At 60.8% G+C, this 27,954-nt stretch overlaps 3 protein-coding genes across 15 annotated transcripts in view; 1 reads left to right on the top strand and 2 right to left on the bottom strand.

Annotated features, from left to right (window-relative positions):
* Positions 1–449: 449 nt before the first annotated feature.
* Positions 450–8,150, bottom strand: TSEN54 (tRNA splicing endonuclease subunit 54). The gene is made up of 11 exons (XM_039226592.1): positions 7,536–8,150; positions 7,246–7,410; positions 7,099–7,162; positions 6,932–7,015; positions 6,511–6,609; positions 5,473–5,525; positions 3,860–3,961; positions 3,004–3,647; positions 1,909–1,969; positions 1,465–1,581; positions 450–951 (listed from the first exon to the last, which is right to left on the bottom strand). Exons 1-11 carry the CDS (start codon positions 7,583–7,585, stop codon positions 801–803), a joined length of 1,590 nt encoding a protein of 529 aa, XP_039082523.1. The 5' UTR covers positions 7,586–8,150; the 3' UTR covers positions 450–800.
* Positions 8,151–8,747: 597 nt separating this feature from the next.
* On the top strand, positions 8,748–26,894 carry CASKIN2 (CASK interacting protein 2). 3 transcript variants are annotated; one of them, XM_039226256.1, is made up of 21 exons: positions 8,748–8,862; positions 10,061–10,565; positions 14,715–14,766; positions 15,280–15,377; positions 15,728–15,873; positions 15,985–16,080; positions 16,167–16,220; positions 20,787–20,863; positions 21,057–21,165; positions 21,458–21,566; positions 21,836–21,930; positions 22,117–22,378; positions 22,498–22,619; positions 22,711–22,771; positions 22,849–22,940; positions 23,121–23,231; positions 23,310–23,411; positions 23,526–23,664; positions 23,828–25,303; positions 25,403–25,625; positions 26,052–26,894. In XM_039226256.1, the coding sequence occupies exons 2-21, from the start codon at positions 10,472–10,474 to the stop codon at positions 26,140–26,142; spliced, it is 3,609 nt and encodes a 1,202-aa protein (XP_039082187.1). In that variant the 5' UTR covers positions 8,748–8,862; positions 10,061–10,471; the 3' UTR covers positions 26,143–26,894. The 3 variants fall into 3 exon arrangements, with proteins under 3 accessions (XP_039082187.1, XP_039082186.1, XP_039082188.1); XM_039226255.1 differs by having other exon boundaries at positions 10,020–10,565; XM_039226257.1 differs by lacking the exon at positions 8,748–8,862 and adding an exon at positions 12,913–12,997 and having other exon boundaries at positions 10,477–10,565.
* Positions 26,705–27,954, bottom strand: part of TMEM94 (transmembrane protein 94) — a 36,671-nt gene continuing 35,421 nt past the window's right edge. For all 11 annotated transcript variants that reach the window (XM_039226254.1, XM_039226253.1, XM_039226252.1 and 8 more), the window contains one exon: positions 26,705–27,948. In XM_039226254.1, coding sequence (XP_039082185.1) covers positions 27,876–27,948 — 73 coding nt within the window. In that variant the 3' untranslated portion in view covers positions 26,705–27,875. The remainder of the gene's footprint in view (positions 27,949–27,954) is intronic.

The raw sequence follows: 27,954 nt of genomic DNA, 5'->3' as shown, positions 1-27,954 counted from the left end.
TGACCAGAGTTTTTAGCGCTACGGGGGAGCGGGTTGGAGCGACGAGGCGGGAGCGGAAGGGACGCGGAGGCCGGAGACACGAACGGCACGCTCCACAGCACGACGTGAAGCCGCCAGGGCTCAAGCCACACCGACATGGCGCCTCTCCGCCGCCCTTCTACCGGGATGCGGCTGCGTTCAAGGAAGGCCCGATGGAGGCCAGCCTCCCTCCGCGGACTGCCATGCAACAAGCCAAGCAGACTAGGTCTGTGACTTCCCGTCCCCTCGTTGCAGGCCCTGACAAAGGTGCAGGGTCGCGTTCTTGCCCTCCAGGGTATTTCTCTTCCCTTCCGCACCAGAGAAAGCCTCGCTGTCTGTGGGTCTGCAAAGCAGAGGTGAGAGAGAGCCTTGGGGGACAGATGGAGTGTAGGCTCGGGCTGGGGACTTGTTCACTATCACCAGCCACAGCAGAAAAGGGATCTATTTTTTAATGGCTTTGGCTTTTTCGCACGAAGCAGGCACCCTCTCGTTTAAAGGCACAGAGTCCTCTCTTCTGCCTCACCCCTCCGGGTCTCTGAAATCTAGTCCTGAGTTCCAAGGGGATCACTGCAAGACAGCAATGTCAGGCGTGGGGCTGTGGAAGCCAGGTAGAGGGCAAGGCATCTTTCTCCTGCAAGCATCAGACACCCAGGGCCAAGGCCCAGACTAGCCCCTGAAGCTATAGGTCAGAGTCTGGGTATAGGAGGCAGCTGAGATGGTCCCTGAGAGTAAGCAGTCCAGGTTCCCCAGGGCAGGTCCCATGTCCTGCCAGAGCGGTGTGCTCAGTGTTCCAGATCCCTGGGCAGCGTGAAGTCCCTGAAGCTGTAGAAGGAGATGTCTCCGTGATCCACCAGGGCAAAGATCAGAGGAACATCCCCACTCTGGTAGGACAGCCGCTTGAGAGTACAGAGGTCTGGAACTGGCTCATCAAATCTGTAGGGATGAAGTTAGACTGAGACAGGGACATAGGTCACCGTAAGCTTTGAGACCCCAGCCCTCTGAGGCTACCAGGGAAGGGAGGTGATTAAGACACGAGTTGGGGGTGCAAGAAATCTGGCACTGGACCCTCCTGTCTGCAAACCGCGTGGCTCACGGTTCTCCATGGGCAACCCAGGGCCTTGGGTGGGTAAGGGGGCAAGGAAAAGTGAGGTTCTCCCCACTCTTGGCTTATGAATCCCTCTGATTCACATCCCTTCTACTGGGTGAGCCTGGCACTAAATTGACACAGGAGATAGACTACCAAAAATGCCAGGAATAAGGGCTGAGGACTTGGGAAGCTCTGGTGCCTGTGGCACTAACTGCGTGTGTGGCCCTGGGTCAGTCACAGCTCTCTGGACCTCTAGTTCCTTTCAGATTGGCAGACTGGCCAGGGACATGGAGAGGAGGTCCACTTGGTTTACAAGAGAACTGGCAGCAGCCTGAGGGGAGTGCTCACTGGTCTCATACCCACTAATGCACATCCGGGCGTAGGGCTTGCCAGGGTTATTCTTTCGGAATGTGGCCACGGCATCGGCCTGGTAAATGTCAAAGCTGATCTGCAAGCCTCCAGACTTCTCCAGCAGCCTGAAAACAGAGGGAGAAACCTTAAGAAACAGGGAATCTCCTACTCTTCCCCCTTTCCTTTCCCTGCCCCAGTTCCAGGAAGAGACCTCATCCAGGGGAACTGAGGACCTGTTGTGATGCCACTTGGGCAGAGGGAGGCTCAGCTGCCTGTCTCAACCCTCGGGCTAAATCTACCTCTTGCCACTCATCCCTCCCTCTCCCCTAGACACGCCTGAGCACTGGCCAGGCTAAGGGTCCCTGGAATGATCCCCCAGCTCATGCCCAACTTCAGGAGTCAGATCCCAGCTGCCAAGGTGCTATAGAGACAGGCACTACCTGGAAACTCACCGTGCACCTCCATCGGCGAGGTGTGTGGTCTGCAGCACAGAGATCTGCTGAAGGACTGTGGCTATAAGGACAAAATAAGATGTTGGAGGGGCACCAGGGTGGCTCAGTCAGTTAAGCGTCCGACTTTGGCTCAGGTCATGATCTCACAGTTGGTGAGTTTGAGCCCCACGTTGGGCTCTGTGCTGACAGCTCAGAGCCTAGGGCCTGCTTCAGATTCTATATCTCCCCCTCTTTCTGACCCTTCCCTACTTGTACATGCGCGCGTGCTCTACATAAATAAATAACCATTAAAAAAAAAAAAAAGGGGGAGGGAAGTCCACCATCTACAGACTCTTCTGACATTTCTGAATCTGCTATCTAGTGTATGGTTGCCAGACAGCAGACTTTAAAAAAAAATTTTTTAAGTATGTCCCATGCAATATTTGGAATATACTTACACTAAAATTAAAAAAAAAAACATTAGCTGTTTATCTGAACTTCAAATTGAACTCGTCTGGCAACCCTCATCTAGTTACTTGGAATCTCCCATGTTCTTATAAAGATCGTTAAGGCTTCCGAATCTGTTAATACGGTTCTTGCCCTGTTAGTTCCCGATTTTTTTCCTTCCAATTTTTATTTAAATTCTAGTTCGTTAACATATAATGTAGCATTGGTTTCAGGAGTAGAATTTACTCGTCATCACTTACATGTAACACCCGGTGCTTAGTTCCCTGTCATGTACACAGTAAGCCTGCCTTTTATTTGTCCAAGATGTCACCCCCTGGTTCCCCTCTCACAGTTGGGAGAACAGGGGACCAGAGCTAGTTGGGGGTAGAGCCATCCACATGCATCTTATTGTTTTTAAGGCAGGAGTTGTAGTTTTCATTCCTCTTTGCCTCTCCTCGGACTCAGACCTGCCGTTTCCAAACCTTCCCACGTGGGTCCCTTGGCTGCTTCCCGGAACAGACTCCTTGTGGGTTCCGCTCCACTGACCCCTCTCTCCGTCCCATCTTTCTTAAGCCTCAATTAGCCGTGGTCAATCCATACCCCCTTTCAGAGTGTTAGGATTCCTCAGCTGCCAGGGGCCTGTGGGGCTACCGCAGGGTGAGGGGGTACCTGGGGAGTCTGCCTGGCCAGGACTCAGCAGGGGGCGGACCGGCTGGTCCCACAGGTGTGGGGGGCGGCTCTGGCCGATCCGCAGGTGCCTCCTCTGCAGCAGCTGCTTGTACTCCTGCCAGCTGGAGCAGCACTGCACCTCGGGATCTGCGTTCACATCGTCCCGGAAGTGCTGGGCCTCTGCTTGTTGCTCCCGTTCCCGCCTGGAGAGCTTCTCCTTCCTTTGGTTCAGCTTCCGGCACCAGGATTCAGCGTCTGTCTCCCGCCCTGCGACGTTCGCCGGGAGCAGCTCTGGGGCTGGGGCAAGCAGAAAGGTGTGGCGGCTGTCTGCAGCCATGTTGGGGAAGGAGATCTGCTCAAAGTCCCAGCGTGGCTTACAAACCCCCTTGACCCCATTCTCTACTTTGCCACTCTGCTGGGTGCGCCCCACCCCCTCGCTGGCCAGGCCAGGCCAGGGCTCCAGGGATCGCAAAAGCGGAGGGGGGCCCGTTGGGCCCTTTACAGGGCTTGACTCCTGAGGTTTCTCCTCTGGGCATCGGCTGTGCTGGTTGCAGGGAGGTGGGCTGGAGGTTGTCAGGCTCTCAGTTGTCTCATCCACCCCCCGTAGGGGGCTCTCCAGGGCCTTGGCCTTCTTATTAATGGACCTGAGGGACGTGGGGAGGAAATGCAGCACATCTGCTCCTGATTGCTGAAGCGTCCGTCCCATGCATGCCTACTGCCTCCAGGGTCCTACAAGGGAGCCGCCCAAACCCAGCTCTTAAGACAATGCCGTTCTCCAGGGTTCCCAAAATGAACACTCCCTCAACAGCTCCGCTCCCCAGAACTCCCTGGGGGGTGGCCACGTGGGGAGCATTACCGAGAGCTGGAGCTCCTCCTCTTCCTCTTGCCATTCTGATCCTCCAAGCACTGGGCACTGCCATCCAAGTTCAGCTGTCTCTCATAAGGGGATAGGATCGAGCTGTAGGGTGAGAATTGGGTAGGCAACAGATCGACTTCCTCACTCTGGAGTTCCCAGTGGAATTTGTGAAGGACTAGCCCAGAAGAGCAAGTCAGTGGGCCAAAGCCACACGCCAAGACGAAGGCCCTGGGCAGACCTGCAGGCAGGGGTAAATTGGGGCAACCAGCGGGGCCTGCCCATGATTCTTTGCCCCGGCCTCTGGGCCCCACCAATGGCACCTTTGAACAGAGACCGACTGGAACCCGGGCTCCTGCAGAGCCAGCAATAAATGATGAATCACTGGTGAGAAAAATCAAGAGAACTAGAAAACTTGGAAGATACAGAAAAGTAAAAATGAAAAAACCTACAGACACCCCTGTAACACACATATTGCCTCCATATGTTTTTTTCTATAAAAAATGACATTGTACTAATATACTGCTGCTTAATCTTTTTTAGACTCAAGAATGTATATTACAGATATGGCGCCTGACCACTATAGCATTCTTCCCTGCCACGATTTTTTATGGCGCTAAGGCTTCACTGTCCAAACAATACCCGCCACTAGGCACAAAGAGCTATTAAGGTTAAATTTAAGTCCATGAAAATGAAACAAAAATTCAGTCCTGCGGTTGCAAAGCCACATATATTGGACGGCACAGGCATCAAATACTTGTTTTTATCACTGCAGAAAGTTCTACCAGACAGTGCTGCTCTAAGGCATAAACTCTAATTTGTGTGACCATGCCTTCCCCATTGAACTCACAGGATGTTTCCAAGCTCACCCATTTTGCAAACTGATGATGTCTTGTGTAGACTGCCCGCTAAAGGCAAATTCTGTGGGGACAGTGATTTTGCTATTCTTCAGCAATGGGCCTGGGCCTGGCGATCAACAAGTATTTATCAAGTGACTGAACGTTCTCACAGGTAAACTCCTGCACACATCTGCCACTATTTCCTTAGGATTTATCCCACTTTCAGGAACTAAAGGACACGCCTATTCTAGAGCTTTCGTGACACAGTGTGAAACAGCAAAGGCTGTGCCAGTTTCTACTCTAAGGCTGACGATCCCTATGACGCTTAGCAATACTGGGCTACTAAGGTGATGATCTTAAGAGGCCCAGAAAAAAAGAACATCCAACTTAGCAAAACGTAAGTGAGACCCGACTCAACTGTCAATTCCTCACTTAGCCCTTCATTCAGACATGCCCCTAACAGGCCTGCCCCTAACACACCTACTGAGGCACCGTTCTGGAACTACAGCTACATGCCAGGGACCTGTCGGGAACTGGAAGTGTTCACTTGTTATCTGTGGAGCGAACAGGCTGAAGGTGGGGCTCAATGTGATAGCCCAGGATAAGCTGAAATGACCCAGATCTGTCCCAACGCGCCTCTCAATAGAGCACTTCCAACTGAGGTCCGCAGCCAGGGAGCTGCAGCTCCAGCCAAGGAGAGGCCATTTTCCACCTTGGGGCTTGTCTACCAGTCCCCGGGACTAGAACAAATGAGAGGGAGAGGGGATCAGCATTTACCTTGGTTGGAATCGTCGAACCACATAGCCCAGTCTCTTCAAGTGGCTGAAGACCTCAAGGAGAAAAAGATGAGATGTCCACTTTTGAAAACACCAAATGGTTCCTCCAAACAGGAGGCATCCCCCACACCCCCTCCCCTGCCCCTCCTGCACACCCCAATTCCAAACCCTGGCATGGGTTGGCCCGCACTCCATTATACACACCCTCCCCAAAGGAAGGTCTCAGTCTCTGAATTCCTGTCTCTTGCTTAGCTTACTCTGGACACAAATGACATTTAGCACTTTCTTGTTAAACGCAAAAACGAAAAAAAAAAACAGCTGATGAAGCAGGAAAAGAACTACGCCCTAGAACGTATGATACAGAAGCTGTCGAGAGTGAAGCTCCTGACTACAAGGGAATAAGAAGGTGGCAAAGGTGGTAGACAGCCCACCCCCAAACCCCGCCACTCCGCCCTTCACCTCCACAGACAAGGGTAGGGTAGGGGCGGTCTTTGGTAAAGCACAAGTCCATCCTTGTGTTCTATGACCCATATCACACAGATGTGTACAGGAGTGCCCCCATCCTGCTCGGTGTCTCAGCAGCCTTCAACGCAGCCGACCACTTCCGTCCCTCTCTTGTCCTCCGTGAGGCCACCCCTCCTGGTTTTCCTTCTGGGTTGTTGGATGCTCCTCAGCCTCTGTTTCTGGTTCCTTATCCCCCCACCCCACACCCGCCATCTCCTCACACTGGAGCGCTCCAGGGCTCAGACAGCTCTCTACTTTGGCCACACTCCCAGAGTGCCTCGTGGTGTTAGAAACCATCCATGTGCTCCTGAGATGCCCACATTTGTCTCTAGCCCTGAGCTCCTCCCCTGCTTTGGCTTCTTCCTAGCCTTCGGTTCAGTTGCTTGCTCACTTACTCCCTATTGACACCACTAGGATTGCAAGCATCATGACAGCAGAGCCCCCACCTGTCCTGTCTGGAACCTCATGGGTTCTTATAAATCCTCACTGACTTAGCGGATGGGTGGCTCCTCTCCTGGGAGAGGGTGGCAGATACCTGGTACTGCAGGAAAGTCATGGTGTCCTCAGTCAGCAGGAGCTGGTATGCCTCCTGAATAGACAGTGGCAGGTCTTGGTGGAAAAGCCGGATGGAGCCCTGGAAGTGGGGTCAACAGCTCAGCTTGTGGCTTTGGGGGCACACCCCGTGGGTCAACTTCCAGGCTGTGACATATGAGTGCTCTCTCCCCCTCCCCGCCCCCAGCATCACAGCAAGAATATGGCCAATTGGGAAAGGAGGGCAGCACCATTGACTTGGGCTGCGATCCCGGCTCTCTACATGGTATTCTTGTCTCCGTTTCTGGAATTCAGGTTACAAGCTTCTTGAATACTCAGTTGTGTCTACACTTTTTCTCCAATAAGAACGTGTCCTTTCGGTTCCTTGGTCCTCACCCTCCCTCACCCCCAGGGGCCCCACTCACACACTCCAGCAGATATAAAGCCTCTTCGGGGTGAAGCCGCTGCCGTCCCTGCTCTGAGAAGCCCATGGTCTGCCAGAATTTACCCTGTGTAGGACCCAGAGCAAATGTCACAAAGTCGCCAGGAAGGCAGAGAAGGCGGGTCCCTCTCCCTGAGCCCGGCAGCTCACCGCTGGAGACTTCAATTCCACGAAGCCCTCTTCTGGTCTCCACTCGGCAGCCACCAAACTGCCCCTGGCGAAGAGTGGGGAGGAGTTCATCTCAGTCCCCCCGCGAAGTCCACGGCCCCCGGCCTCGCCCCGGCCCGCCCCGCTTACAGGCGTTCCACGCGCTCCTCCGCCAGCAGCTGCCAGAGCTCCTTGCGGCACCGGCGCAGCCGCTCGGCCTGGGCCGCCGAGCCGTCGGGGAGGAAGTCCTTGGGCCCATGCGAGCGCGGAGGCAGCTTCTGGGACCGCGAGCGGGCGACGAGGAGCTCCCGGGCACTGGGGGAGGAAGGGACGTGGGTCAGCGGCGCGCCGCCGGGGCCGCTCAGCCCCGCCCCGGACTCCCGTCCCCCTTCCCTACGGCCCTTTCCGCGCGACCCGCGCCTCTCTGGGCCGGACCCCACCTGAGCACGCGCCCGGCGGGAACCTCCACCTCGGCGGGCTCAGGCTCCATCGGACCGAGGTCTGCGGCTGCGCGCGCACCGCCCTCGGCCCGCCCACCGCCGGAACTCCGCGGGGCCCTAGCGCCCGTGGATGCTACCGTCGCTCCCGGCTCGACCAACCGGCTTCTCACCTTCCTGGCTGGGCTCAACCAACCGGCTTCTCACCTTCTTGGCTGTCCTAGCGCTGACAATAAACTTGTGTCTCGATTCCGGGGATGGAGAGATTGCAGGTTTCTGGATTTGTAGGAGCTCTTCTCCTCCCCAGCCATCCCCTGGACTCCTCTCTAGTAAAAATTGAGGAACCTGGCGTCCGAGAGTGTAGAGTGGATAAATAAGTGACCTTCCCCTCCTTAGCCCTGGGCCGCTTTGTCTCCACCACTCAGGCTGGACAAGGAGAGAAGAAAGGCGGGTTTGGAGAAGGGAGAGTGGTGGGTTCCCACATTCCAGTCTCGCAGACTGGCCATCGGGGGCTTTCAGATGCGGGCTGGGTAGGTTCGGAGTTCCTTCTAGGTCTTCCGTTGAGTCCCTTCCGAGGGGCTCGGAAGCCGGGTTTCCAGGGCCGGGGGGCGGGAGGAGCTGTCCGGCCCACGATGGTGCTGAAGCGCCACTCCAGCCCGTCATTAGCACCTCCTGGAGGCTGGGGTCCCCGCAGCAGCCACCGTGGGCCGCTCCGACACGGTCCACTAGGTGGCACCATTGCTCTAACCAGAGGCTGTGGGTCGGCGACTCTGGTCGTGGGCGGAGGTCACCACGGGAGTCCCAGAAGGGGCGAAGGGCGAAAATGAAGGGGGCTTCCCAAGTAGGGTCCCCAGATCTCGGTTTCTAGACCCCTTCACATAACGTCTTCTCTCCCACCCAGTCATAAACAGGGAGGGCATCTCGCCATTCGGCCTGAACTCTAGGGCTCCAGGTCGCTGCGGCTCCGCAAACGCGACGCCGCGGCGCACACTCTCACCCCTACCCGGCCCGTTCACCTGGGCGCATGCGCTGACCCGGCCAGCGTGCCCAGGGCGGACGAAAGCGTTGGGGGGCGGGGCGGGGCACGGATGGGGGCGGGGCCGCAGGCTCTGACTGACAGTCCGACTGCGCGGCCGGGACGGTCCCTCCGCTCCCGATCCGGCGGGAGGGAGGGGGGGAGGGGCGGGATTTCCTGCGGGAGGCGCCGAGCCGGCCTTGGAAAAGGAGGAGAGAGAGGAGAAAGGGGCTAAGGGGGGCAGTGGGAGCCACGGTCCAGAGTGCCAGGGACCGCGCCGGGCCAGCCGGACCCCCGGCGGGGCAGCCGGGAGAGGTGAGACTGAGGGGCCTGCGCTGGGGGTCAGCACCTTTGAGGGCGGGCACAAACTAACTTTTCTTTCGCGATCGGCGGGCGCCTTAGTCTCTGCTCCTTCCGTTCTCCTCGCGCCCGTGTTCCGTCCTCACGCATCAATCCCTCCGTCGCTTGGCTCTCCCGGTCGCTCCCGCCGCTTTGTTCCCCGGGTCGGCCTGGCTTGGGCTGGGTTGGGGGTTTGCGCGGCGCTGGACGGGCATTCCGGGGGGCGGGGGAGCCAGCCCGACCCCAAGCGCTACCAGGGGCGCCCTCCTCCCATGTCGGCTGCGGGCAAGAGCCGAAGTGCCATCTGGGTTGGACTTGGGACGTTTCTGGGAGTAAGAAGACCCCAGCTAGGGCCCCAGGCCTGCGCGGGTCTCATGCCACAGAACTCGGGCAACAAATTCCTGGCCCCTGAAAACTGACGTAAGCTTTTCTGCAGCGAAGTCGAAGCTCCGGGCCTCAGGTTCAGGCTTGGGGGGCCAGGCAGCCCCATTTGCCAACAGTGCTCCAGCTCTTGTCTCTGTTCTCTATCCAGCTGCTTCGTCATCCCGCAGGAGGGGTGAGGATGGGTCAGCAACAGGTGCTGTAAAGCCTCCCTGTCCAGCAGGCAGACCCCGGCCAGAAATGGGGAGCTATAAGCTCTCCACCCCACCCTTTGAATTCATAAAGAGCCTGGGGCTAGGCCGTCCGGCTATTACAGTAAAGCTTAGGTTGGGAGGAGTCTGGGGGCAGGCACCTTCCGCAGGGAGTGACCCCTGCGGGTCTGCCTGTGCCTGACCCTTCCAGGCTCCACCTCCTGGCCCACCAGTTGTCTGTGGGTGTCAGAGCCCCAGGCTGTGGAGAACAGGCTGCTGGCCTAGCCTGCCCGAGTGTGTCGAGTGTGTCGTGCTGCCAGGGCCCCTCCTGCCCCCAGGTTGAGGTGCTGCCAGGTGCCCTGGGGCCTCAGTGACTCAGCCTCCCCCTCCCAGAAAGTCACCTCCTCCCCCCAAATACTGCTCTCATGCCTGGCAGCTGTCTTCCCGCTTTGAGTGTCTTGGCCCTTCCTTGACTCAAAACAGGCAGCTAGGGTGGCTTGGGGGCTCCCTGGAAACCCTGTCTTCCTCTTCTTCTGAGCCCCACTTCTGGGACCATTACAGGCCTGGCCCCGCCTTCGGCAGAGGCACTGCACCTTTTCCAGATCCTTGAGATTTGTCCACTGCTGCTGCCCGAGGCCGGAGGGAATGCTGGCTGCTCTCTGGGTAGGCGCGGGTGCTCCTGAGCCACACTGGGAAGAACGGCGCGCCCAGCCCCAGCCCAGCCCTGGGCCCGTCAGACGCTGCAAGCAGATATCTGTCCAGATTTCCACGCAGCCTCCACCCCCTCAGAGATCGGTTTTCCTGCTTGTGGCAGCAGCTCACGAAAGACCGTGAGGGAGTACCCATCAGTGCCTAACAAGAAGCCCGCTGCCTGGGACACCAGACATACTCCCCCAGGACGCCTGGCCCTCCAAAGGGCCAAAGCATGGTACCCTGAGACCTTGGCTTAGACCTAAAGGTTTCTGGCCTCTGCCCCGGACTCCCGATCCCCAGATCCCAGCCTAGGGACCACAATGGGTCGTGAACAGGACCTGATCCTCGCTGTCAAGAATGGAGATGTGACTGGGGTGCAGAAACTGGTGGCTAAAGTCAAGGCTGCAAAAACAAGTGAGTACTAGGTGGGGTGACTGTCTAGCTGAGACCCTCCCCTGAGTGCTCAGGCCACAGAGAGAGGCTTGGGGATCACTGTGATCTGGGGACTTGAGTAGGAAGACTGTCTTATTCTGTATAAGGAATGCCTCTGTGGGAGAGCCAGAGAGGAAGTTGGGTCACCCCTTGCTGTGTATCCTTAGGCAAATCACCTAACTTCTCTGGGCCTCAGTTTCCTCACCTGTCAAGTAAAATATGTTCATTCAAGGTTTTTTTGAGTGCCTATTATGTGTGCCAGGCTCTCTTCTAGGCGCACTGGGCCGCAGCAATGAACAAAACAGGCCGAAATTCCTGCCCTCATAGCGTTGCCTTTAGCAGGTGGTTTTTCCGATGTGTTCTTTGGAGCCACGAGATTTCTGGCAGTGGGTTGGGAAAGCCTGAATAGCTAGAGCTCCGACCCCATCCCCCAACTTAGCAACAGCATCTCTGCATTTGTGTCAGCATAATGGGGATGCCTGTAAGATAGCTTTTAAAAAGACATCTCTACTGCCTTAAAACAAAGTTCACCACTATCTCAGCTCTTGCTAAAGCCCTCTTCCCCTGGATTTATCTGCCTGTATCCCCTGGGGGTGGGGGGTGGGGGGGTGGGGAAGGTGTGCCCAAAGCTAACTTTCTAGAGGTTTCTCCAAAGCCTGGGTCTCTCATCTTGACAGGGTTACGGGGGCTCTATGCACGGGCAGCCACACTTGAGCCCCATCTCTCAGGTACCCTCCCCTCCCCACGCCCCCAAGGAGAGTGGACCTCTGGGCTTCAGGGCAAGCTCTCTGAGCTGTCCCAGGAGGACACTGGGCTTGTCATGAGTTCCTAGACCAGCAGGGGCAGGAGGTAGCCCCTGCCACCAGACTGGGGCTGGTGGAGGGAAGGTTCCCTCAGAGTCCTGGGGCTGGAGCCCCAAGACACACCTTGGGCCTGCGCACAGGAAGGGGGCCCCCAGACTATGTGAAGACATCTAATTATCCTCACCCACACCAGGGAGTTTGGGGTGCCAGAAGGATGGATTCGAAGGGCCTGGGAGTTGTGCACGTGGGTGTGCACCCATTTGCACACCAAGGCAGGAGACCCAAGGCATGGGGAGATGGAGATAGTGGCTGGGGGTGGGGGTGGGGAGGCACGCAGAGAGCGGTCTGTGTGCCCTGGGGAAGTAGATACAGGTTGAGCAGATGGAAGGAAGGTGCCAAGGAGGTCCCCGGAGGGCCCTGGAGGCCCAAGAGTGGGAGCCCCACCCCCTCCTCCCCTCACCTCTGTGTTGTTTTTGGCGACCTGCCCAGTAGGGCCTTGGTTGAGCTGCTGCTGGCCTCACAGCTCTGGGGCCTCAACGTGAGGCCCTCAGGAGGGCAAGTGGGTGGGGTCTGGAAGCTGGTGGCGGGAACCTCACGGCCAGGCTCCTAGGCTCTGGGAAGGTGCCCTAGGCCCCAGAGAAAATGTCTATGGGAAGAGATACCTTCTCTCAGCCCCCAAGGGGACTTATACAGAATGTAGGCATGGGCACAGAGTGACAGAGTCCTGGGCCTCCTTGTGAGGCCCTGGCACTGAGCCTCCCCTCCTAGTCCTCTGAGAAGCTGGGAAATCCGGTGCAAAAAGGAGATCACAAGGTGACGTTTGCAGACCCTACAGTTTACGAGATGTAATCCCTCAATTCCCCGTCAGATGGGTATTTCTGCATCTACCTTACAGATAAGGGAACTGACGCTCAGAGAGGGTTAGTGATTTGCCCAAGGTCACACAGCCATTATGTGGCAAATCAGGGTCCCTGTCCTCTCCTCTGCACCTGCACTCAGCTGCCCTTCAGAATTACCCAGTGATTGTTCTGAAAGACTCCCTGTTCTTCCTCAGAATGAGAATCATCATAGAGATCTTGTGACTCCGCAAATCAAAGCGGTCTCCAGGTGACTCTAAAGCAGTTGTCAGAAGCGGGGGCTGGGAACTCCTACTCCGTATCACAGTGAGGCAGAGGCAGCTGATGGAAAGGGAGGTGTCAGGGCTCCCCTTTTTCCTTCTGGTGAGTGGCTCGAACCTTCTGGCTGGCCAAAGAGTGGTGCTCCCTCAGCCTCCTCCGTTTGATATCTGGTCACTGGCAGTTTGGCATTCCCTGCCCTCCCAGGTCCTCTTAAAGGAGCAGGTGGCTGGGAGGAGAGAGGAGCTGCTGCCCTGGCCTTACCCCTGCCCTCCCTCCCTCCCTCCCCCCTACTCCCTTTTCTGAGCTGTCTCCTTCTCTGGCCAGAGGAAATGGAGTGGGCCGAGGGTGGCCCAGTGAGCTCACATCCTCTGGCTGAGCCTAAATCAGGAGCGACCCTTCCACCCCCAGAGCCGGGCCGGGAAAGAAGATTGTGATACAAGGGAAGTGCCTGGAGCGACCGCCAGGAACCTGGACCCTCCGCCCTCCAGCCAAGGTCCCAAGCCCAGTCACTCTGAGCCTCTCCCCCACCGCCTTTCCGGCCATTGTTCTGGAAAGAACAGAGCCACCCAGCCTGGCCCTGCTCCCGTTCCTGTCCCTCCTGTCATATTGTGCTGCCACTCCCCGGAGGGGTTGTATCTCCCCACTGAGCGGCCCCATTCCGGACTGTCTAGGCTGGCAGCAGCTGGAGGGACTTTTTGCGCGTCCTCCCCGCTGACCTCGTTGTCTTCACCGCAGAAGTTCGGAGAGGCGCCCTGGCTGGCCAAGGTCGCACAGCCAGTAAGGGGGAGAATTTGAACCACCTGCTTCCTGCTTCTAAAGCCCCTTTCCTTTCCGTTGCCCTGAATGGCTCTGTGTGACCACGACTTTCCAAGGGGCCTAGAGACGGCTGGGAGACCTGTGTTTCTTTCCAGCAGCCCCCACCCCCTCTGCCCCGTGTCACTGCCCGGCTCTGTATTTACCTTTTCTGCATAGTGCATAGCTTAGTGCGGCTCGGCCCTAAACGTAGCTGTCCCCTCTCCCCATCTCCTACTCCTCACCACTGCGTTGATCCTCCCTGTTGGAATGAAGCCCTGTCTTGCTGGGGTATTCAGGGGCCCACCAGGGCCTGGAGGGCAGGCCTGGACCAGCATGCTTGGCACCCTGCCCAGCCTGGGTTGAGCCAGGCCTCCTCCTTCCCAGCAAGAGTGGGTTCCAGCAGGAGGCAGGGGCCCGCCTGTGACAGACATTCCCCTTCCTCTCCCAAAGCTCATCCAGGACCGCCCCCTCCTGTGCCCTGGCCCGTGCCTGGAGCCCACCATTCCTGACGGGGATGAACCAGCCTCCTGCCCGTGCCCCTGGCTCCTCTGGCCACACCCAGTAGAGAGCCCTGTGCCCAGGGCATGAACATGTCTGCTGGGAGCCTGTGGGTGTAGAATCAGCAGTTATCTCCTTGATAGGAGCCAGTGGGGGGACTGTACCAGTTTTGCCGGAGGACGGCACGTGGGCCACCATGGCTAACGTGTAACGAGAGCTAAATAGGGCAACGGCTCCCATCTTTGGCGTGCGGACGAGGGTCAGGCATTATCCTCACGACCCTGGTGAGCCGGTTCCGTGATCAACCCATTTTGCAGATGAGGACACTAAGCCCGACGGGTTAAGTGACTTGCTCAGGGTCCCACAGCCAGGACATGGCAGAGCTGGGCACGGTACAGGTTCTATCTGATGCCACCTTCTTCACCACGCTCCAGGCGGGGATGCCCCTGGGCTTGAGCCCAGTCCTGCTATCTGCCCTGCAGCCCTCCAGCATCTAGAGCCCCTCTTCTTTCTCTCGCAGCCCCCTCGGCCCAGTGGGACAATGAGACACTCCTTGGCCCTTTCAGGCAGGAATGCTAACCATGCATTCGTGGGCCTGTCCATTGAGGGCACGGCATGCCAGTCCCCCCCCTTTCCCGCCCCCTTTGGCTCTATAAACAAGCTGGGCTGGGGGCCCAGGGAAGCCAGGCCACTGCCGCAGCAGCTCCCTGCACTGGGTGCCCTCGAGCCTATGGGCCAGCAGCCCGGGTGGGGAGCCACAGGGACAGGATCGCAGAAGGGCCATGGGCCAGGTGCTTTCTTGCACACCAAGAGGTCAGCTGGATTGGGGACCTGGGTGGGGAGGGGGCATCGGTTAGGATGCAGGTAAGGGCGGATCATTCTAGTGTGTCCTGATGCCTTCTGCTCTGATCCCCTAGAGCTCCTTGGCTCCACGAAGAGACTCAACGTCAACTACCAGGATGCTGATGGGTGAGTCTCGAGAGCTGTGGGGTGGGGGAGGGGTAAGGGGAAAGACCTGGGCCCTAGAGTCCCTTCCCCTCTCAAACTTGGCCCTTGAATGGCATTTGCTGAGAGCTCTGCTTCTGCCCACCCTGCTGCCTGTGGAGCTGTCCCCGAGTGAGGGGAGGGAGCCCTGGTGCCTCTCGGAGGGGCCTCCTGGGTCAGATTCCTGCTTAGGCCCCCTTTTTCTCCCCAGAGGGTAGGAGCCCTCGGGCTCCTGCTCCCACGGCCCCCTCCCCTGGGCTGGCTGGGGGGGGAGGCCAGACAAACAGGCCTCTCAGCCTAGACACTAAGCCCTTTCATGCTGGAGCCCCGCTGCTCTGCGCTCCCACGGCAGGGCTGGCAGGGTGGGGGAGCGGGGGCCACAGCGGGCAAGTAACTCACCCCTGCCCGCCTCCGGGATGAGTCTGGTGCGGAAGACCCGGATTTGGGGGCTGGGGGGGCTACTCGCTGACACCCCTGCCCTGTGTCCCACCACCTCAGATTCTCTGCTCTCCACCATGCCGCCTTGGGGGGCAGCCTGGAGCTCATAGCCTTGCTGCTGGAGGCTCAGGCCACCGTGGACATCAAAGACAGCAATGGTGAGACCCCGGTGTGTCCCCTCACCAGACCCTGTGGTCAGAGTTTGCTCCTGCTACACCCTAGCAATGCTGACACGTGTTGGCGCAGCCTTCTGGGGGTAGTGGGTGGTACTAACACCCCAGTATCCAGATGAGGATGCCAAGGTTTCCTTCCTGTCGTGAGGAACCACCCATGGTGGGCAAGGTGGGATTCTGCCTTGAGCCCCATACAACCAGATGTTTCCCTGACCAGAGCAGCATCCTTTCCCTTGGGTCTGTCTCCCCCCCAGCCAGGGAGGCCCTACAGTGTGCTCAGTTCCCTCCCCTGACCCCAGCGCACCCGGGGACCTGAGCCGCCTTCCCTCCTGCAGGCATGCGCCCCCTGCACTACGCAGCCTGGCAGGGCCGGCTGGAGCCGGTGAGGCTGCTGCTGCGGGCCTCAGCGGCCGTCAACGCCGCCTCGCTGGATGGGCAGATCCCACTGCATCTGGCTGCCCAGTACGGACACTATGAAGTGGTACGAGAGCCTGTTTGCCTGCAGGGGCGCTGGAGGGGGGCGGGCAGGGGGCGTGGGGGCGGGCCGTAAGCAGGCCAGGCCAGACGCCTCCCTCCCCTCCCTCCACTCCAGTCAGAAATGCTCCTCCAGCATCAGTCCAACCCGTGCCTGGTCAACAAGGCAAAGAAGACACCCCTGGATCTGGCCTGCGAGTTTGGGCGGCTCAAGGTGAGTCCGGCAGCCCTTAGGGTGCTAGGGCGCGGGCACCCGCGGGGTCTCGGAAGGAAGCCCTACCTGGGTGCTGGTTGCCGCAGGTGGCCCAGCTGCTACTGAACAGTCACTTGTGCGTGGCGCTGCTGGAGGGTGAGGCCAAGGACCCGTGTGACCCCAACTACACCACGCCCCTGCACTTGGCTGCCAAGAATGGCCACAGAGAGGTCATCAGGTACCCACTGGGCGCCCCCCCCCCCCCCCCCCCCCCCCCCCCCCCCCCTCCTGTGGAATGGGCGATGTCCCCTCGGTGCCCTGCCGCCCTCTTCACTCTCGCTCTGGATCACTCTCCCAGCCTGGAGCAGCCTGTTCCCTCTCCTGCCCCCATCACCCCTGTGACTCACCCTGCACCCCCCGACCCCCATACTCCACAGGCAGCTCCTGAGAGCTGGGATCGAGATCAACCGCCAGACCAAGACAGGCACGGCCCTCCACGAGGCAGCGCTGTATGGCAAGACCGAGGTAGTCCGGCTGCTCCTGGAGGTAAGTGTGGGCACCCGGGCGCCCCCCACACAGGAGGGGGTCTCCACCCACGATGTGGTGCTTGGGTAGGCACTGGCCTTGTGACTGGAGAGCAGGCAGACCTGGCTCAAGCCCCACTTCCACCGGCCACTCGCTGAATGACCTTCAGCTCGTCCTTGATCCTACCTCTGAGCTTCCTTTTTTTATCTGTAAAATTTGAAAGTAGTAGGTACTGTTTATGTCCTGGGTGCTCATGAGCACTGGGGGGAGTGGCAGGCGAAGTTCTTAGCGTGTGCTCACGCTGTGCACCCAGGGCGGGGTGGATGTGAACATTCGGAACACGTACAACCAGACAGCACTGGACATTGTGAATCAGTTCACCACCTCCCAGGCCAGCCGAGAAATCAAGCAGCTGCTGCGGGGTGAGTGTGTGTGAGGGGAGATCCAGCCCAGAGCTGGGGGGTGGTGGGGAGGAGGCAGGCAGGGGAGGGAGAGAACAGAGCCACTCCAGTGATTACTAGGAAGTGGAGCAGGGGCGATGTTCCAGGAGCAAGATGTCACACTCCCTAACCTGGGGCTGGTTTGGGGACTGCTGTAGCAGAAACCTGGGGGAGGGTCGTGAAAGGGACAGGAGGGGCGGGAAGACACCCTAAGGACTCTGAGATGATGCCAGCCCTGCATCTTCTCTCAGAGGCCTCGGGGATCCTGAAGGTCCGAGCGCTCAAGGATTTCTGGAACCTCCACGATCCCACTGCTCTCAATGTGCGGGCAGGGGATGTCATCACGGTGAGGACCCAGTGCAGGTGGATTGGGCTGGATGGTGCCAGGAAGGGCAGAACCGTGGTTGCGCTTGGGTGCCAACTCCTCATGGGAAGAGGAAAAGCTGGATCGTAGCTATAGGGCTGGCTGCCTGCCTTTGCTCGGTGCAGGAAGTGATTGACGCCACGCTCTCCCACGCCCCCTCTGCCCCAGGTGCTGGAGCAACATCCCGACGGCCGCTGGAAGGGCCACATCCACGAGAGCCAGAGGGGCACGGACCGTGTGGGCTACTTCCCCCCAGGCATCGTGGAGGTGGTCAGCAAGCGAGTGGGCGTCCTTGCGCCCCGCCTCCCGTCGGTGCCCACCCCCCTCCGCCCAGGCTTCTCTCGGACACAGCAGCCCCCTGCCGATGACCCCCTGCACTCTCTGACCTATGGCCAGCTCCCGCGTGTGGGCCTCAGCCCAGACAGCCCAGGTACATCCTCCCAGAGAGTGATGCTGGGCACCGGGGTGGGCGTCCAGCCTTGGCAAGCCGCCAGTCAGCTGTTGGTGAGGCCAACTGGCACTCCAACCCCGTCGCTTGTGTCCCTGCAGCAGGTGACAGGAATAGCGTGGGCAGCGAGGGCAGCGTGGGCAGCATCCGCAGTGCCGGCAGCGGGCAGAGTTCCGAGGGCACCAACGGCCATGGCACTGGCCTTCTTATTGAGAACGCTCAGGTAGGAGGCAGGGGGCATCAGGGCCGGGGCAGAGTCGTGCGCCCCGCCGTCAGCTCCCCCACATGCTGAGTAGCGCCTGTTCTGTCTCTAGCCTCTGCCTTCCCCGGGAGAGGACCAGGTGTTGCCAGGACTGCACCCCCCATCCCTGGCAGGTAGGAAGGGTAGATGGTACCCGGGCGGGCCCTCCTCCATCCTGCTGCCCCTGATTCCATTTCTCTCCCTCTTGAAGACAACCTGAATCACCGCCCTCTGGTCAGCTACCACTCTGGGGAACAGCTCTTCACCCAGGACGTGAGGCCGGAGCAGCTGCTGGAGGGGAAGGTGTGACTTCCCTGCTGGGAAGTGGGCTGCAGGCCCGGGGTGGGATGGGCCTCGGTATGGACTCAAGTCCCTGCTCTGGCCGGGCCCCTAGGGGAGGCTGGGGCTGACGGGTGGGCCCCGGCCTCGGCTCTTCCTCCGGAGTCTCCGCTCTGTTAACTTCACTCTGCCCGCACGCCACAGGACGCACAGGCCATTCATAACTGGCTGAGTGAGTTTCAGCTGGAAGGCTACACCGCCCACTTCCTGCAGGCTGGCTACGACGTGCCAACCATCAGCCGCATGACGCCTGAGGTAGGTGCCACAGCAGGAAGGCAGCAGAGGGCCCAGTGGGTACCGGAGGGGGCCTAACGGCCCGGGTCTGTGTGGCAGGACCTGACGGCCATCGGGGTGACCAAGCCTGGGCACAGGAAGAAGATCGCCTCAGAGATCGCTCAGCTCAGCATCGCCGAGTGGCTGCCCAACTACATCCCGGTAAGCAGGTGGCTGGCGCCAGCGCCCACCTTCAGCCGTGGCCGTGTGGGCCCTTCCCGGCTTGGGGGCCGAGGGGCCGGCTGGGGACCCGGCTCCATTGGGGTCCTTTTCCAGGTGGACCTGTTGGAGTGGCTGTGCGCGCTGGGGCTGCCGCAGTACCACAAGCAGCTGGTCAGCAGTGGCTACGACTCCATGGGGCTGGTGGCCGACCTCACCTGGGAGGAGCTGCAAGAGATCGGGGTCAACAAGCTCGGTGAGGACTGCGCTGGGGCCTTCTGGCCAGGCCCCCACGTGCCTCCCAGGGTCTCTAAGACATTTCAGGGGTCAGGCCCGGAAGGGAGAATGGGGTCCAGGAGGAACTAAGGTGACCCTTTGCAGCCCCCACTAACCCTGTTGCCTCTACTGTCCCCTCTCAGGTCATCAGAAGAAGCTCATGCTGGGAGTGAAGCGGCTGGCCGAGCTTCGGCGGGGCCTGCTGCAGGGGGAGGCCCCAGCGGAAGGTGGCCGCCGTCTAGCCAGAGGCCCAGAGCTGATGGCCATTGAGGGGCTGGAGAATGGGGACGGTCCGGCTGCAGCTGGCCCACGCCTCCTCACCTTTCAGGGCAGTGAGCTGAGCCCAGAGCTACAGGCAGCCATGGCTGGGGGTGGCCCTGAGCCGCTCCCCCTGCCCCCTGCCCGCTCTCCCAGCCAGGAGAGCATTGGAGCACGCTCACGAGGGTCCGGTCACTCACAGGAACAGCCTGCGCCCCAGCCCAGTGGTGGAGACTCCAGCACCCCACAGGAGAGGAACCTTCCAGAGGGCACAGAACGACCCCCTAAGCTTTGTTCCCCACTTCCTGGCCAAGGCCCCCCCCCTTATGTTTTTATGTATCCCCAGGGCTCACCCTCCAGCCCAGCCCCAGGGCCACCGCCTGGTGCACCTCGTGCCTTCTCCTACTTGGCTGGGCCCCCCGCCACTCCTCCGGACCCACCTCGGCCCAAGCGCCGGTCCCATAGCCTAAGCCGCCCCGGCCCCACTGAGGGCGAAGCAGAGGGAGAGGCTGAAGGGCCAGTGGGCAGTGCCTTGGGGAGCTACGCCACCCTCACTCGGCGACCCGGACGCAGTGCCCTAGCTCGGACCAGCCCTAGCCCGACTCCCGCTCGAGGGGCTCCCCGCAGCCAGTCCTTTGCCCTTCGTGCCCGGCGCAAAGGCCCCCCACCCCCACCCCCTAAACGCCTCAGCTCTGTCTCTGGCCCCACCACCGAGCCGCCTCCACTAGATGGAAGCCCGGGGCCCAAGGAGGGGGCCTCCGTGCCCCGAAGGCGAACGCTAAGTGAACCAACCGGCCCTTCAGAGCCCCCCAGCCCACCTGCCCCAGCTGGCCCTGTGTCGGACACAGAGGAGGAGGAGCCAGGACCTGAGGGGACACCCCCATCTCGGGGCAGCTCAGGGGAAGGGCTCCCGTTTGCCGAGGAGGGGAACCTGACTATCAAACAGCGGCCGAAGCCAGCTGGCCCCCCACCCCGGGAGACGCCTGTGCCCGCTGGCCTCGATTTCAACCTCACAGAGTCAGACACTGTTAAGCGGAGGCCCAAATGCCGGGAAAGAGAGCCGCTGCAGACGGCACTTCTGGCCTTCGGAGTGGCCAGTGCCACACCCAGCCCCTCTACCCCCCTGCCCTCCCAGCCCCCCAGTGAGGCCCCCTCCTCAGCTTCTCCCAGCCCTCCCCGGCCTGACCCTAGCAGCCTTCCAACTCAGGGAGCTCCAGCCCCTCTTTCTTCCGGCTCCCCAGCCCAGCCCCTTGCTCCCCCCTGCCCTGGGCCTGCTCTGGAAACCTCGGTGGGGAATCGGCGGCACGGGGAGACTGAGCCCCCAGCTTCCCCCGCTGCCCTCATCAAGGTGCCAGGTGCAGGTACGAGGCAGGGTCTGGGTGGGGGGGGGGGNTGGAGGGTGAGGCCAAGGACCCGTGTGACCCCAACTACACCACGCCCCTGCACTTGGCTGCCAAGAATGGCCACAGAGAGGTCATCAGGTACCCACCGGGCGCCCCCCCCCCCCCACTTCCTCATCCTCTTCCTGTGGAATGGGCGATGTCCCCTCGGTGCCCTGCCGCCCTCTTCACTCTCGCTCTGGATCACTCTCCCAGCCTGGAGCAGCCTGTTCCCTCTCCTGCCCCCATCACCCCTGTGACTCACCCTGCACCCCCCGACCCCCATACTCCACAGGCAGCTCCTGAGAGCTGGGATCGAGATCAACCGCCAGACCAAGACAGGCACGGCCCTCCACGAGGCAGCGCTGTATGGCAAGACCGAGGTAGTCCGGCTGCTCCTGGAGGTAAGTGTGGGCACCCGGGCGCCCCCCACACAGGAGGGGGTCTCCACCCACGATGTGGTGCTTGGGTAGGCACTGGCCTTGTGACTGGAGAGCAGGCAGACCTGGCTCAAGCCCCACTTCCACCGGCCACTCGCTGAATGACCTTCAGCTCGTCCTTGATCCTACCTCTGAGCTTCCTTTTTTTATCTGTAAAATTTGAAAGTAGTAGGTACTGTTTATGTCCTGGGTGCTCATGAGCACTGGGGGGAGTGGCAGGCGAAGTTCTTAGCGTGTGCTCACGCTGTGCACCCAGGGCGGGGTGGATGTGAACATTCGGAACACGTACAACCAGACAGCACTGGACATTGTGAATCAGTTCACCACCTCCCAGGCCAGCCGAGAAATCAAGCAGCTGCTGCGGGGTGAGTGTGTGTGAGGGGAGATCCAGCCCAGAGCTGGGGGGTGGTGGGGAGGAGGCAGGCAGGGGAGGGAGAGAACAGAGCCACTCCAGTGATTACTAGGAAGTGGAGCAGGGGCGATGTTCCAGGAGCAAGATGTCACACTCCCTAACCTGGGGCTGGTTTGGGGACTGCTGTAGCAGAAACCTGGGGGAGGGTCGTGAAAGGGACAGGAGGGGCGGGAAGACACCCTAAGGACTCTGAGATGATGCCAGCCCTGCATCTTCTCTCAGAGGCCTCGGGGATCCTGAAGGTCCGAGCGCTCAAGGATTTCTGGAACCTCCACGATCCCACTGCTCTCAATGTGCGGGCAGGGGATGTCATCACGGTGAGGACCCAGTGCAGGTGGATTGGGCTGGATGGTGCCAGGAAGGGCAGAACCGTGGTTGCGCTTGGGTGCCAACTCCTCATGGGAAGAGGAAAAGCTGGATCGTAGCTATAGGGCTGGCTGCCTGCCTTTGCTCGGTGCAGGAAGTGATTGACGCCACGCTCTCCCACGCCCCCTCTGCCCCAGGTGCTGGAGCAACATCCCGACGGCCGCTGGAAGGGCCACATCCACGAGAGCCAGAGGGGCACGGACCGTGTGGGCTACTTCCCCCCAGGCATCGTGGAGGTGGTCAGCAAGCGAGTGGGCGTCCTTGCGCCCCGCCTCCCGTCGGTGCCCACCCCCCTCCGCCCAGGCTTCTCTCGGACACAGCAGCCCCCTGCCGATGACCCCCTGCACTCTCTGACCTATGGCCAGCTCCCGCGTGTGGGCCTCAGCCCAGACAGCCCAGGTACATCCTCCCAGAGAGTGATGCTGGGCACCGGGGTGGGCGTCCAGCCTTGGCAAGCCGCCAGTCAGCTGTTGGTGAGGCCAACTGGCACTCCAACCCCGTCGCTTGTGTCCCTGCAGCAGGTGACAGGAATAGCGTGGGCAGCGAGGGCAGCGTGGGCAGCATCCGCAGTGCCGGCAGCGGGCAGAGTTCCGAGGGCACCAACGGCCATGGCACTGGCCTTCTTATTGAGAACGCTCAGGTAGGAGGCAGGGGGCATCAGGGCCGGGGCAGAGTCGTGCGCCCCGCCGTCAGCTCCCCCACATGCTGAGTAGCGCCTGTTCTGTCTCTAGCCTCTGCCTTCCCCGGGAGAGGACCAGGTGTTGCCAGGACTGCACCCCCCATCCCTGGCAGGTAGGAAGGGTAGATGGTACCCGGGCGGGCCCTCCTCCATCCTGCTGCCCCTGATTCCATTTCTCTCCCTCTTGAAGACAACCTGAATCACCGCCCTCTGGTCAGCTACCACTCTGGGGAACAGCTCTTCACCCAGGACGTGAGGCCGGAGCAGCTGCTGGAGGGGAAGGTGTGACTTCCCTGCTGGGAAGTGGGCTGCAGGCCCGGGGTGGGATGGGCCTCGGTATGGACTCAAGTCCCTGCTCTGGCCGGGCCCCTAGGGGAGGCTGGGGCTGACGGGTGGGCCCCGGCCTCGGCTCTTCCTCCGGAGTCTCCGCTCTGTTAACTTCACTCTGCCCGCACGCCACAGGACGCACAGGCCATTCATAACTGGCTGAGTGAGTTTCAGCTGGAAGGCTACACCGCCCACTTCCTGCAGGCTGGCTACGACGTGCCAACCATCAGCCGCATGACGCCTGAGGTAGGTGCCACAGCAGGAAGGCAGCAGAGGGCCCAGTGGGTACCGGAGGGGGCCTAACGGCCCGGGTCTGTGTGGCAGGACCTGACGGCCATCGGGGTGACCAAGCCTGGGCACAGGAAGAAGATCGCCTCAGAGATCGCTCAGCTCAGCATCGCCGAGTGGCTGCCCAACTACATCCCGGTAAGCAGGTGGCTGGCGCCAGCGCCCACCTTCAGCCGTGGCCGTGTGGGCCCTTCCCGGCTTGGGGGCCGAGGGGCCGGCTGGGGACCCGGCTCCATTGGGGTCCTTTTCCAGGTGGACCTGTTGGAGTGGCTGTGCGCGCTGGGGCTGCCGCAGTACCACAAGCAGCTGGTCAGCAGTGGCTACGACTCCATGGGGCTGGTGGCCGACCTCACCTGGGAGGAGCTGCAAGAGATCGGGGTCAACAAGCTCGGTGAGGACTGCGCTGGGGCCTTCTGGCCAGGCCCCCACGTGCCTCCCAGGGTCTCTAAGACATTTCAGGGGTCAGGCCCGGAAGGGAGAATGGGGTCCAGGAGGAACTAAGGTGACCCTTTGCAGCCCCCACTAACCCTGTTGCCTCTACTGTCCCCTCTCAGGTCATCAGAAGAAGCTCATGCTGGGAGTGAAGCGGCTGGCCGAGCTTCGGCGGGGCCTGCTGCAGGGGGAGGCCCCAGCGGAAGGTGGCCGCCGTCTAGCCAGAGGCCCAGAGCTGATGGCCATTGAGGGGCTGGAGAATGGGGACGGTCCGGCTGCAGCTGGCCCACGCCTCCTCACCTTTCAGGGCAGTGAGCTGAGCCCAGAGCTACAGGCAGCCATGGCTGGGGGTGGCCCTGAGCCGCTCCCCCTGCCCCCTGCCCGCTCTCCCAGCCAGGAGAGCATTGGAGCACGCTCACGAGGGTCCGGTCACTCACAGGAACAGCCTGCGCCCCAGCCCAGTGGTGGAGACTCCAGCACCCCACAGGAGAGGAACCTTCCAGAGGGCACAGAACGACCCCCTAAGCTTTGTTCCCCACTTCCTGGCCAAGGCCCCCCCCCTTATGTTTTTATGTATCCCCAGGGCTCACCCTCCAGCCCAGCCCCAGGGCCACCGCCTGGTGCACCTCGTGCCTTCTCCTACTTGGCTGGGCCCCCCGCCACTCCTCCGGACCCACCTCGGCCCAAGCGCCGGTCCCATAGCCTAAGCCGCCCCGGCCCCACTGAGGGCGAAGCAGAGGGAGAGGCTGAAGGGCCAGTGGGCAGTGCCTTGGGGAGCTACGCCACCCTCACTCGGCGACCCGGACGCAGTGCCCTAGCTCGGACCAGCCCTAGCCCGACTCCCGCTCGAGGGGCTCCCCGCAGCCAGTCCTTTGCCCTTCGTGCCCGGCGCAAAGGCCCCCCACCCCCACCCCCTAAACGCCTCAGCTCTGTCTCTGGCCCCACCACCGAGCCGCCTCCACTAGATGGAAGCCCGGGGCCCAAGGAGGGGGCCTCCGTGCCCCGAAGGCGAACGCTAAGTGAACCAACCGGCCCTTCAGAGCCCCCCAGCCCACCTGCCCCAGCTGGCCCTGTGTCGGACACAGAGGAGGAGGAGCCAGGACCTGAGGGGACACCCCCATCTCGGGGCAGCTCAGGGGAAGGGCTCCCGTTTGCCGAGGAGGGGAACCTGACTATCAAACAGCGGCCGAAGCCAGCTGGCCCCCCACCCCGGGAGACGCCTGTGCCCGCTGGCCTCGATTTCAACCTCACAGAGTCAGACACTGTTAAGCGGAGGCCCAAATGCCGGGAAAGAGAGCCGCTGCAGACGGCACTTCTGGCCTTCGGAGTGGCCAGTGCCACACCCAGCCCCTCTACCCCCCTGCCCTCCCAGCCCCCCAGTGAGGCCCCCTCCTCAGCTTCTCCCAGCCCTCCCCGGCCTGACCCTAGCAGCCTTCCAACTCAGGGAGCTCCAGCCCCTCTTTCTTCCGGCTCCCCAGCCCAGCCCCTTGCTCCCCCCTGCCCTGGGCCTGCTCTGGAAACCTCGGTGGGGAATCGGCGGCACGGGGAGACTGAGCCCCCAGCTTCCCCCGCTGCCCTCATCAAGGTGCCAGGTGCAGGTACGAGGCAGGGTCTGGGTGGGGGGGGGGGGGTTGTCAGTGTTTACAAGGGTTGTATCAAGCCCGGCCAAGTCACGGCCAACCTTTTTGTCTCCACAGGAACAGCCCCCAAGCCTGTGTCTGTGGCCTGCACCCAGCTGGCATTTTCCGGCCCTAAGCTGGCTCCTCGGCTTGGCCCCCGCCCCGTGCCCCCTCCCAGGCCCGAGAGCACTGGAGCCGTGGGCCCTGGCCGGGCCCAGCAGAGACTGGAACAGACCAGCTCATCGCTGGCAGCTGCATTACGGGCCGCAGAGAAGAGCATTGGCACAGAGGAACGAGAAGGGTGAGGGGTGCTGGGTGCTGGGTGGCCAGGGAGGGGGAGAAGGCTGTAGTGAAGGAACAGCTCCTCCTGAATCCTCTTCCCCAGGGTCCTGGGAATTGGGGGGGGGGGGCAGTCCCCAGACAGATCTGAGGGCCAGGGTGACCACTATTAAAACGGGAGGAGCCCAGGTTCTGAAGTTTCCCAGATGTGGCCTGTGGGGTATCCTGGGGGCCACTGCTTAAAGGCACGTGGGCTTGAGCACAGCACTTCCTCCTGGGCCCCGGGGCTCTCACTTCAGGGACAGTAGCACATGCTGCACCGGCAGGCTGGGAGAAGCAAGGGGCACACGAAGTACCTGGCACCAGCCAGGTGCTCAGGAGCAGCCCCTTGCCCGCCCAGGGCCAGTGGGGTGCCTTCTGATCTGATGCCATCCTTCCCCCACTCCAGCCCTCCCGGCACCTCCACCAAGCACATTCTGGACGACATCAGCACCATGTTTGATGCCTTGGCCGACCAGCTGGATGCCATGCTGGACTGAGACCCTCTGGCGGCCTTCAGCGGTGCCCATTGGGACCTGTGGCGTCTGTTGCCTTTGCCCCCAAGAAGGGTACCCCCTGCTGCTCCAAGCCAGTGGGGCCCGGCAGCACTGCAGCTCCAGGGGGCGGTCTCCATGACAGGCTCAGGGGACTTGTCCGAACCGTGCCTGTCCACAGGGCGCCCTCCCACTGTGTAATCTGACCAGACAGCCCTGCCCCTGGGGACAGGGACCCTGGTAAGAGCCTCCTCCGCTCTGCCACCACCTCTGGTGTCTCAAGACCCTGTGCCGAGGACCTACTGACACTGCTGTGCTGTGCCGTCCTGGCGCTCTGAAAGCTGTGTGTCTGACCCAGTTCCCACAGGGGTACACAGGACATGTAAATAGGCAGCTGGGGGCTTGCTGTCAGCGGTGATGGCGGTGCCCAGGCCAGCCCCTGCCCCTGACCCTGTCTGCCCTCAGTGAGGCACAGCTGATGGGCGTGGGGGCGGGGGGATGAACAGATCCCCAAAGTCCAAACTTTTTCAACTGTAAATGTTATTTTTTAAGCAGAGAGAAATGCATATATTTTAAATGGAATTTATTCTATCTATAACCACCTGAGAGGACACAGGGGAAGGGGCTTCGGACCACAGCAAGAGTGCCCACTGTCCACCTCGGGGCTGGCAGCCTGATCTGGATTGGCCCAGGCCCTGGCTCTGTAACCATTAACCTCTTCTCCCAACTAACACCAATGAAAGTGTCATTCCATGTGATCGGGCTGTGTGTTTGGATCTGTGCCGTGGACCTCCGGGCCCAGGGTTCTCACCTGAGCCAGACCTGAGGGCTCTTGCCAGTATGGAAGGAGGTAGGGACACCTGGGTGGCTCAGTCGGTTGAGCCAGTATGGAAGGAGGAAGGCTTGGGCCCTCCCCTTCCTTTTGGGGGTCCCTCACCAGCCAAGGTCTTGGGTGGGCCCCTTAGTGGCTGCCTCATGGACCAGCCACAGATTTTTCGTAAGCAATTTACAAGTTTTAATACAAACCAGTCTACATTCATTCCTAAAAGGCTCATTTCCAGTAAAAAATATACACCAGTAAAAACATTCTCACAGGAGAACTAGGGCAGGGGGCTAAGAGGAGCCCTGGGCTGCATCCCCAAGACTCAGGCTTGAGGCCAGCTTGAAGGCAGCACAGGAAGAGGTGCCAGGGCCAGTGTGGGGGGGCGGTCTTCATCTTCAGGTCTGAGCGTGAGGCTCCCCCGTAGAAGGAGGGAGGGGAAACACTCAACCACACCCAGGCCTCTACCCCAGGAGGACAGGTTGGGGCGCAGGGAGGATGCACCACCACTGCTGCCTTCGACGGTGGCCTGTCCGGACCTCCCACGGCTGCTGCCGCTGAGATCCTGGCCCCACGGGTCATGGCTCTGCCCGGGGACCCAAGAGCAGAGGGCCCTGGGTTAAGAGCCCCGAAAGGGGTGCAGCCCACGGGTGGAGGGGGCTAAGGGCCCCTCTACTAAGTGCACTAGATCATACATTCAAGACCAGACTGTCCTGATGCCGAGGCCACGGCTCACCAGCTCCTCCACAGTAAGCCCCGGGCGTCAGGATGACAGCTGGCTCTGACACGGAGCTGGGCCTGCAGTGCCAGGGGCACGAGAGGAAACCCTGAAACCTTCACGATACCAACTCCCCAGACTCAGGAACTGGTCTGGCTTTACCCCAGGGCCAGGGCAGCTATGGCCACTGTGGCCAATGGCTCAGAAAGGGGAGTTCATGCCCAGCTTCGTTTCAAACTGCAGTTTCTGTCGCTTCTGGTAGCGAACCCGGACCCTGGTG

The sequence above is a fragment of the Hyaena hyaena genome, unplaced genomic scaffold (assembly GCF_003009895.1).
Source record: "Hyaena hyaena isolate Hyena2069 unplaced genomic scaffold, ASM300989v1 scaffold_21, whole genome shotgun sequence".
NCBI lineage: Eukaryota > Metazoa > Chordata > Mammalia > Carnivora > Hyaenidae > Hyaena > Hyaena hyaena.
The sequence above is the reverse complement of the archived record's forward strand: the minus strand, read 5'-3'. Positions and strand labels throughout refer to the sequence as shown.